The sequence below is a fragment of the Tiliqua scincoides genome, chromosome 14, assembly GCF_035046505.1.
Source record: "Tiliqua scincoides isolate rTilSci1 chromosome 14, rTilSci1.hap2, whole genome shotgun sequence".
Taxonomy (NCBI): Eukaryota; Metazoa; Chordata; class Lepidosauria; order Squamata; family Scincidae; genus Tiliqua; species Tiliqua scincoides.
In genome coordinates, this window is record NC_089834.1 from 5838814 (window position 1) to 5849783 (window position 10970).

At 42.9% G+C, this 10970-nt stretch overlaps 1 protein-coding gene across 2 annotated transcripts in view; it reads left to right on the plus strand.

The window, feature by feature from the left end:
- The window catches only part of CHFR (checkpoint with forkhead and ring finger domains), a 37241-nt gene extending 27009 nt beyond the window's left edge, over window positions 1-10232 (plus strand). For both annotated transcript variants that reach the window (XM_066609780.1, XM_066609781.1), the window contains 4 exons: window positions 415-502; window positions 1603-1710; window positions 3710-3782; window positions 5377-10232. In XM_066609780.1, coding sequence (XP_066465877.1) covers window positions 415-502; window positions 1603-1710; window positions 3710-3782; window positions 5377-5419 — 312 coding nt within the window. In that variant the 3' untranslated portion in view covers window positions 5420-10232. The remainder of the gene's footprint in view (window positions 1-414; window positions 503-1602; window positions 1711-3709; window positions 3783-5376) is intronic.
- Window positions 10233-10970: the final 738 nt, after the last annotated feature.

Consider the following 10970-nt stretch of genomic DNA (forward strand, 5'->3'; position numbering starts at 1 on the left):
CCGTCTTGCTGACTACAGAAGTCACATAATATTCTGAGAGACCCCTTCCATCCGGCTCATAAGTTCTTTGAACTGTTGCCTTCAGGTAGACGATACAGAACTATTAGAGCAGCACCACACGATTCCTGAACAGTTTCTATCCCACAGCCATAATTATGTTGAATAAGGTGATATAGTTGTCACGAGGCTCCTGGGCATTATGGTCTGTTATACTGTTTTTATATTATGATGCATGTTGTATAGAATGTGTGGGTGAGTGTGTAGAGTGTGATTGTCGGAAATGTAGTATATGCTTGTATCTCAAAGGTGCATAAATTTTGTTGTGCTGTGGCACAATGACAATAAAGTTACTACTACTACTACTACTACTACTACTACTACTACTACTACTACTACCCTGTTCTCCCATTTCAGGATTACCTGGCATCCAGGGGTTTGACATGGAAAAACGTGTTAAACGAAAGTCTCCAAGCTATTCAAAGAGGTGTTTTTATTTTGTCAGGTAAACCTCCATCTTTTCATTTTAACTTCATGTTGAGCTGTAGTCTTCAAGCCTATGATTTTCTAAAGAACTATAAGGAAAATACAACCTGCTTTGGGGCAGGTTGCTGCACATTTCAACTCATGGTGCACATGGTTGCTGCACATGGACTCATTTTGCTGCACATTTCATTGTGAGCATGCATCAGGGGTGACACCCAGGTTGGCCAAGAGTCCCCATCCATCAGAGGGCCCTTAACATACTATAATATTACTGATTATACTATAGCAGTGTTTCTCAACTGTCAGTTGGGACTCACTTGGAGGGTTGTGTCCCAGTTTCTGGTGGGTCTCAGAGTCTCCAGTGAAAACGCAGGTGATTGTAAGATCAGATAACTAACTGCCTCAAGCCCTGAGGCTATTCAAAAATCAGATTTCAGCTGATTTGCTCTGCAATGAGCTGATCTCCTGCAGTTTACATAAGAACATAAGGACAGCCCCACTGGATCAGGCCATAGGTCCATCTAGTCCAGCTTCCTGTATCTCACAGCGGCCCACCAAATGCCCCAGGGAGCACACCAGATAACAAGAGACCTCATCCTGGTGCCCTCCCTTGCATCTGGCAGTTTGCAAGATAACTGCTTAACTGCCTTGCAGATAGCTGAGTTCCTACAGTTTGCAAGCCTGTGTAAATACAGGAAGATAAAACGTTTCAGTGTCTGTTTTTGGGTTGTTTGTTTTTTTTAAATATGTCAGTGACAGGTATTGGGGCAGGTGAAGCATTGGGTCACAGGACTAAGCTCCTCAAGCCTTGAGGCTCTTTACTAGGGCTGCCACATTATGAAAAATGGATTGAGGATTTTTTTTGCTAATAAAATATTACTTGTAAACAGATATATTATTTCTTTCTAGATCACCTTTTTTAAAAAGTTTCATAAAGCTAGGTGGGTCCCAGTAGGGTTTCATTTTAAAAAGTGGGGCCCAGTGCTAAAAATTTTGAGAACCTCTGGACTTCAGTAACAACAGTCAGCTTTGTTAGTTGGAAGTGATGGCACCTTCTAGGAATGTTTAATGAAACTACTTTCCTGGCCTGACAACATGCAACCTTGATTTCCCCTCCAGATTACCGAATTACTAGAGAAACGGTGCTGTGTTATTGTTGTGGCCTACGCAGTTTCCGAGAGCTTGCTTACCAGTACAGGCAGAATATTCCTGCTTCCGAATTGCCAGGTATGGGGGGGAGAGAACTGCATTCAGCTGTAGAACTAACATTAGACCATGATCTGATCGCTTAAAGCAAGATGTTTCCAGCTGTTTGTCCCATAGACTTGTTGTACTCTTAAGAACATAAAAACAGCCCCACTGGTTCAGGCCATAGGCCCATCTAGTCCAGCTTCCTGTATCTCACAGCAGCCCACCAAATGCCCCAGGGAGCACACCAGATAACAAGAGACCTGCATCCTGGTGCCTCCCTTGCATCTGGCATTCTGACATTGCCTATTTCTAAAATCACAGTGCTCTTGCATAGTGCCACCCATTTTAATTTATTAGCAAGAATATCTGTTAGGTTTATTTAAGTCTACAAACTCTGTATTATTCTTTCCAAAAGTGCAGCCAATAACAATTCAGATTTTAAATCTAGATTTCTATGTAGTCAATTCCCATTTATGCCTAGATTTCTGCACAGACAGCTGGTGCAAATTTTGAATTCAGAATTAACCACGCAGGTGCACATCATGTTGTTGCAACTTCAGAACAACATGGAGCATGCAGTCTTTTTGGGAACAGGATGCCACAAAGAAGTTACAGAGCAACAAAGTGTGTTCTTTGTGTCTAGGCCAGCAATTTTCAACTGGTTTGCTATGGGAATTTGGCACACAGTGGTTGAAAATGCATGAAAACCTCTCCAGGTTCTGTTTTTCGGGTAACTATCTATAGTAACCAGTTGTCTGCCCCTCGCTCTGCTGGTGGAGGAAGAGGGTTAGACAGTTCATTACTACAGGCAGTTGCCCTGGAAGCAGAACCTGGAAGAGTCTCCTTGAAGCTGGAAGTGACCTCATAAGAGATTATGATCTCAGTGTGCCATGACAAGGAAAATGCTGAAATCGCTAGCCTAGTGTACTGTATGGTGTCTCAGAATGGGATAGTTTCTCTCATCTTCAGGTTTTCCCCCCACATCCATGGAAAACAGTGCTTCCTTTCTGTGCTGACAGTATTGAGCTAGATGGACTAGTGATCTTGACTCATTATAGATGGCTTCAAGTAGTCTTTCCTTGGCAGGAAGCGGATGTTGAGCCATGGATGATCATGCAAGGCTCTGCTCTGCTCCCACTCCCCTTTTACTTAGGAAAGAGGCTGTAGCTCAGTGGAAGAGTATCTGCTTTGCATGCAGAAGGTCCTAGGACCACTGCTAGTCAGTGTAGTGTAGACAATCCTAAACTCAGTGGCGTATCTAGGGTGTGGCAAGTGGGGACATCTTCCCTGGGAACTACTTGAAGGGGAACACCAGACACGGGCATACCCATGTTCTACCAATGATACATTCCCACACCACAACCTATGGTGCTTTTTTGCACCAGTTTCAGGTGTGTAGCCTCTGTGTAGCCTGAACCAATTCATTTGGTGGGATGGACAGGGCTGGCTTCCCACCCCATGATCTCCCCTTCTCTGTATGGACAGGGGCACAATTTCAGGGGTGCCATTTTTCCCTAGATACACCACTGCCTTAATTAGATAGACCAGTAGCAACTTGGTTTAAAGCACCTTCCTACGTTCTTAAAAAACTAATAGCAAAGACTGCCTCCAGTTTCTTCAGCGATCACCCTGATTCTCCGTTTGAATTTAATACAGTGTTGCTAGTCCTTATTGTTGCAGAGAGATACCACCAAGCCAAAAACAAAGGAGAAATAATAAAAAATTTCTGCCCTGATCTCGCATTCTGATGTTGGGGTATGTTTTTACTGTAAGAAGCCCAGAGCAAGACAGTTTCTCTACACATGTAGTAATCAGTGGATTAGTAGAGACTTAGCATCCATCCTCCATGGTAGCATGAAGTATCATTAACTGACAATACTCACATTTTGTTCGGACATCCACTCATGATCTGTTTCCACTACATGACTCCCAATGCCAAATAATTGCACTTTCTCTCTTCCCCCCTCCCTTTTTAATGTTGGATTTCTAGTTCCATCTTGTTCTTGCACTGAATGACTTTGTTTGTATCTTATAGCGTCTGTCACATCCCGTCCTGATTGCTATTGGGGGCGCAACTGCCGAACTCAGGTCAAAGCACACCATGCCATGTGAGTCGTCCTCCTCCTTCTCCCTTCCTTTTGGAACTTCTTTTTAGAGACTTGAATTTCATTTTGAATTGGGGGGGGGCAGTATAGGATTAATATTATTATTCTTAGTTATTAAATATTGATTTGCCACTTTTCAACAAAAAATATAGGTTGGCCCTCGTTATCCGCAGGGGATCCCTGGCCAGATTCCCGGACCCCCAGCAGATACAGAAACCTGAAGACAGTCTGTGAGTCTTGGCCATCAGAGCACCTCCAGGTGCAGCTGGAAGTGCTTGGCAGTCACGTCTGGAGGTGTTCTGAGACTCGGAGAGGCCACTCATGGACTCCGCAGCACTCGGAACATCTCCCAGAGGTGTTAGAAAGACTCTTCCAGTCATATCCGAGAGATTAGGTGAGGCCCTCCAGTGCTGAGTCACATCCACTGGTGCTTAACCCACAGTTTTAGAGGCCCCACCTGTATCTCAAAGCAGCGTTATGTAACACAGGAATGAAATGTGTCCCGTGTCCAGAGAGGACTCATGATCCAAAATGAGGCACAGTAGAGACACTAGCAGACAGCTGTTGGGAGGGAGGTTATTCTGAGATGCCTAGGGACAGTTGTTCTCCCCTTGCTAAATATAAGAAAGCTGCCACTTTAAGAGGGGACTCGTTGCCCAATTAACAGGGGTAACGACATGAATAGATGTGTGTGTTTTTATCCATGGATCTGACCCATGGCAGTCAAGGCCTGCCTTTGGAGCTGTGGGCCCCAGTTGGAAATTTTGTTTTATTTTGCAGAGCTCCAGGTTCACAGGCAAAGTCTGTAGCAGTGGCATAGCTAGAGGGGGTGCAAAGTACTAAGTTTTGCAGGGAGCCTCACTGCAGCATGCAGGCTGCCCCTCCTTCTCTGAGCCATTCTGAGTGGTGGGAGCAAAATGGAGGGATCGCTTACACCCATCTAGCTATGCCACTGGTCTGTAGAATCTTAAGAGGTATAAATAAAATATATTATAAGACTTTATGTCTCTGTGGCAGAATGGAAAGCAATCAAAATATGTGCTTAAAAAGTGCATGTGAGTTAATGGCTCTAAGTGCATTTTAATATGAAGCATTAATAGCATTTGACATGAATGCATGTCAGCCTGCAACAAACACAGCATGCAGGTTGCTTTGAAAAGGAAATAGTTACAAAACCACTAGCTTTAGTGACTGTGAAATGATTTAGTAAAAATTTTAACTTTTGTTCTGGAAATGTCCATTGCAATGTGATGTTGTGTGTATTTATTATTTATTTTTCACATTTCTATAATCCCTCCTTGCCAAGACTAGATTACCTGTCCAAGATTACTCACTTGTCAAGACTAGATTACAATTGGAAGACACAATTGGGAGCAATTGGTCCAATTGGCTTAAAACCACCCCTGAGACCAGTGTAAGGTTGCAATCCTTCGCACCCTTACTTGAGAGTTAACCCTATTGAATGCCCTGAGGCTTCCTTCTGAGCAAGGATTGCACCACCAAAGGCTTTTGCATTGCCTGCTGTGCATCTTGACTTTCTATCCTTTTATTCATTCATTTATTTATTTATTTTCTGTTTTGCTTTCTTTCTCTCAAGGAAATTCAATCACATCTGCGAGCAAACAAGATTCAAAAACTGAAGGCATTTTGGGGTGGTTGTAACTGGTCTGAGCACGGCAGCTTATGTAAGAAGAGAGAGGAAATTAAAGCTGGAATGTTGATTCTGCAGTGATGGTTTTCATGGTTCCCTTGTAGCGGGGTGTCGCAAACTGATTTGACATCAGATGCTCTGATGCGATGTATTTTTTAACTTGTAAGGTTTTGCAGCTTTGCAAGGAGGGTAACTGCTTCTTTTTAAGAAAGCATACACAACTGGGAATTGAACAAGCAAATCATACATGATTCACCCACCCATGTATCTTTCACATCACAGCATCTGTGGATCAAAGGATGCTAACAGCATTGTGGAAAGGAGAGGAATCGCATGTGTTAGAAATGGAGCAATTTTGTTCGAGCAAATAGATTTGAGAGCTACTGTTTGTGGGACAATGCATGAAGCGCCCCTCTCAACGGGATGCTGAAAGCGGTTAGGGAGAAGTATAAGCTCCCTTTTAATTTCTTTCCATCGAATGCCTAAAATGGGGCCAGGCTACCAACCAAACTACCAGGGTTTGCCCAACTACTCCACCTGATTGGTACAATGTGGAACTTCTTGAACCTCTGTCTGCATGGGGATTGATTGCACAGGGCTGGTCCCTCCCACCTCCCAGTCAACATGGCTGACAAAAATAATTGCTGGCATTGTCCTGGGCTGGTGCCATTGCCATTTATGCCACAAAGGGTACCTGGACCTTTCCTGCCATGCTTCATTGGCTCCCAGTTCAGTGCTGGAATGTCCAGTCGGCGCAATTGAAGTATACCCATTTCCTTGACCACAGGGGGACAAATTGAGGCAAACCTTTTTTAAGTCAAGCATTTTGTTTCTCTTGAATCCCTGTGGTCCTGCTCCTTGAATCTGTTTGCTCCTGGCACTCGGGGCAAGATGAATAGCTGAATTTTTTTTAGATATTCTATTTCGGGGAAGCTGCGGTGTTTGGTGCTCTTGTTACATAACACACGTATTTGTTACAGACTGCATGTATTTTTAAAAGCCATGAAGGGGGAAATTTGCTGTCATATATTCAGGATATTGCCACCATTTTATTGATTTTGTTTGTTTTTATGCCATTCAGCACCCAGCTACACTAGAAATCAAATTTGTGTTTACTTTGCTGCCAGACAGTAACATGGTTGCAAGGTTATTGCGTGGAATAGGCACAATCCAGTCAAAATTAAGCACTCAATAGTAACAGCCCTTACAAGTTCTTCATTTAGGCTGGATCTTTCCCATTTCTTGTATTAACCGAGCTTCATTTTTCTAAATGAACAAGTGAAGCAGGGAGATAAGAGGGATCACCTCTGCTCATTGATTTTCCCCTCTTAAGGTTGTATTTTTTTCTCCCTGTACATTTATTCTCTGCCTTTAGAATTAGCTGACACACATACCAGCGCAAAACCAGCTTCCTAACTAGTCACCCGCTTTGAAATTATCTGTGCATGCTGATATTTCATGATCAGATCACAGCAAAAGTCTAATGTGCTACTGAGGTCAGGTTAATGATGGTGGATACAGAACAAGTTGCCTTCCTGTCCCCTTACTTTTGAAATTGTTAGCTAGCAATATTGCTATTCAGTTAAATATTGCTATTTAATGATGCTTCTTGTTGCACAATTTAAAAACAGGGGTGATTTTATACAAAAGAAGATAACTCCGGAACACCAGTCTTCCTTCTGTGCTGTCTTGCCCATGTAAACAGGTGCTTAAATCTTTCTCCCATTTAAAAATAAGTGAGACTTAAAATAACTTTTAGGCTGGTTACAGTCCAGCCACAGTTATTAAAATACAGTCCAATTTTAGACATGGGGAATGGTTCTGTGGGACTTTTCCATGCCCTAAATCAGTAATGTGGGGAACCAGCCCAAAGAGGAAACCCAACAAGCTAATCTGGGAATGTGATGCCTGTTTGTTCAAGATTGGGGAGGAAGAGATCATGAAAGGATTGGTCTCTCTTCAGCATTCAAGCTTCATTCTTTGACTCCTGGCTTAAAAAAAAGAGAGAGAGCTTCCAATGCTTTACAGCATAGCCTGTTTATCTAGGCCAACCTAGTGAGTTCCAGTGAGACCTCATGGGTTCAAAAAAATAGTAATAATTCAAATAAAATAAGCTGCTTCCAACTTTTTTTTTTAATGGGGTGCATTTAAACCTTAATACAATCTATACAGTACCTGGGCATCATGGGTGCCTTTCAAATATGGTTGAGTGGAATTAAATCCAGGTCCACAAAGGGCTTGTCAGTGGCAGCTTGAGCGTTACTTCCTTGTGATCGCTTCCCAGACCACCCCACTAAGAGGTGCGATGAGTGGACTTCTTTGTCAGCACAAGTGCTGTGTTGGTCCACTTAGGTTCAGCCTCTAATACATGTGGGGGTTCTTCCCATGTGTATATACCTCTTTCACATTTTGTACATTCCACTCTGGGAAAGAGCCATAGGGAAGTGGCCATCATGCCGCTATAAAGGTTGAGTATCCCATATCTGGGACACTTGGGACAGAAAGCGTTCCATATTTTGGATTTTTCCAGGTTGCTGAATAAACCTGCCAGCTTAGTGTTGACATGCGCCTCATACTGTATCGTGCTGTGGCCAACCACGCAAAAAATCCCTTCTGGCTTTCTCACTGGATCACGCTGATCGCACTAAGCGTGGACACGTAAAAAAATCCTGCCAGCTTCCTCGCTGGGTCGCTCTGAGCACCCAAGGAATGGAAACAAAAAATGGACTGCTGGTTTTCTTGCTGGGTGAATAGCTGGCACAGTGCTGGTCAGGTGCAATCATGCCCCCTAGATTTCAGAACAGTCCAGATTTTGGGTGTCTGGTAATCAACGTATACTATATATGCAAGTACGAATTGGGGCTTTAGCTCCTGAGTCCCAGTCCAGTGCCACATTTTAAAGCACAGTGATGTCACTTCCTGTTAACCATGTGCTGTGGAGTCCGGAAAGACCAATCTACTCTGTCTGGGAACTCATTTTTGGGAACCACAATTACTGCAGGGTTGCCTTCTGTAAGGAAGACATGCAAAGAAGTGTTAGGCCAATAAAAGGGACAGTACAATGTGTGTAGTTGACTCTGGCTGTCACTGCCACCCAAAATCATACTCGGGACCTGACTCAGGACCTGTCCAGACAGCTCTTCCATTGTTGGTGTAATCGGGCCATGTATGTGCTCACGAAGAGTTGTAACTGAGTCTCTCCATCTGCACAGAAAATAGTTTCGAGAAGGCAAGGAAATCTTCCAGCCTAAGTTTACTGTATTGCTTACTTGACAGGCTTCCTGACCCAATTTCTGCAACCTCATACTCTAGTCCACCACTCTCCGCGCTTCTCCTCCACCACACTTCCATTCTCATCTTGAATCCAGGAAGCAGACCTGATGGCTGAGCCAGTCCTACATGGCCAAGGCAGGAGTTTACCACTTGCCTTCTGCCAAGCATATAATTTGCTCTGAAGTCTGATTTGGAATCCGTAGCATTTTCTCCTAGGGATGCTTAAGAGACTTGGCACTGCATGCTAAACGAAGAGATTTGCTTATATTACATAAGTGAGGGAAGTGTGTGTTTGTGCGTGTGTTTCGGAGGAAAACAACATTTCAAGCATTTTCAACTTTTTTCAGCACGCCTGAGTCTGACGTTTAAAACCTCTACAGCCTCTACTAAATGCATATTGTAAAGTGGTCGATGTCAAGTTATACCCCTGCATATGTAGCATTAAAAAAGGTGTGCCGGGGTAATCATTGAACTTTGCAAACTGGAAAGGACCATTTGTTTGATTTGAACACTGCTAATTCTGTCCTGCCTTGTTCTGAGTTTCTCAAAACTTTCGAAATAGCACATAAAACCCCACAGCAAATTATAATCCCCTCAAGCCAACTGTTCCCAGCTGCTTGGTCTCTGTTTTAGCTCAGGCTAGTCATGTAGGCAAATTTTTTGCATATGTGGAAAAGCCCCCACCCCCCAGCTTTGTACATAGGGGAAGTATTCATTTTTCCTGCATTCTGGATTGCAGTTCAGTAGAGACTGGCTGCTGGATTGGAAGACAGGTTGAATTTTTGGGCAGATCCTTCCCACTTACCCAGCAAAATAAATGAATAACGTGTGCTTTGTTAAGAATTTAGGGAAAGTTGAAACAATCATCCAAAACTGCACATCAAAACTACCTGAACGTCAGAGGGCTGTGTATTCCCTTTGATAATGCCCTTCTTAAAAATCTACTTTTCTATGCATTAGGAGATTGAAGAAGTACAAAGGAATGGAACTTTTTTTCCTCGTGTATACGTTGTACCTTTTTTTAAAAAAAGAATGAAAATATTAATTTAACCAACATTGGTGGGACTGAATGAATCTTTATTATGCTCTCTAGTGATGGAGAGCACCGTTTGTTCATGGGTATTACATACTCCTTATGTTTTTTAGTCCTTTTTAAAAAAAATAATAAAATGGAAAAAAAATTGTATGGTTTGGCCAGGTGATATTTAGTTTTTAATGTGATAATCTTAATAAACGATACTTCATGTCATTTGTTTAAACGGTAAATTTTTTGCCATATGTTAAGCTCTCTGAAGCACAAGTGTTCCCCCCCCCCAAATCTGGGCCCTTCTCTGCAAGAGCAGGGGGGGGATCGGGAGTGGTCTGTTTTTAGAATAGGTATCATGAAAACATGGAGGATAATGGTATTTGGGGAATAAGGCCTAACCACCTTCTCTGGAACTTTTCTTCTGTAAAGAAGGTGCTGTACAGTTCTTCCAACTCTTTGGGTGGATTTTTTTTCAAGAATAAAAAACGTTTACTCATGGAAATTCTGCTTGGTGAGTGTTCTCTTTGCTCTGGATTCTGTTTTGGCTTGATTCTGTGCTCTTAAAACATACGTAATATATTCCAAAGGCGGAATTTGGGTAATAGAAGCAAATGTAGATGAAGCAGGTACCAGGTGAGGCAGAGCCTTTGAAAAGTGCCACTGCTGTGGGTGGTGTGCAAGCATGCACAACCCATGAGCTCCAGCCTTTATTTATCCAGATTTTATTTGCTCCTGTGCGTGGGTTGTGAGTGCTTGCACACCTCCCATGGTAATGGTGCTTTTTGAAGGACTCCAGTGGGGAGGCTCTCCCCGCCTGTCTCCCCACACCACATGTCCCTGCTCTGAAGCTGCACTGATGTTTATGCCAGCTTGATTTTTTTTTTTTTCAGACTATTTCTGCAACAGGAAGGCAAGTGACTTAAGGGCTGGGTCTTAGATTACTGTTGTTGTAAATAGTTATTTCCACGTCTGCATGACAAAGAGGATAATTGTACGCATGGCTGCATTGCTTTGGTTAATTGATTTTTAAGTTTAGTGGTTTGAAAAACTTCATCTGATTTTTGGAGTTGTCAATTTTCCTTTTCCCTGTACCACTACTGCTATAAGGGACAGTGTAAGACTGAGAACTAGAGCTCTACTGGATCAGGCCAAAGGTTCTGTATGTAAGAGGAATCCTAGCTCTACATCTCAGAAGCATAGCTAGAGGGGGGCAGCACTGTAAATATGGTAGGTTCCACTA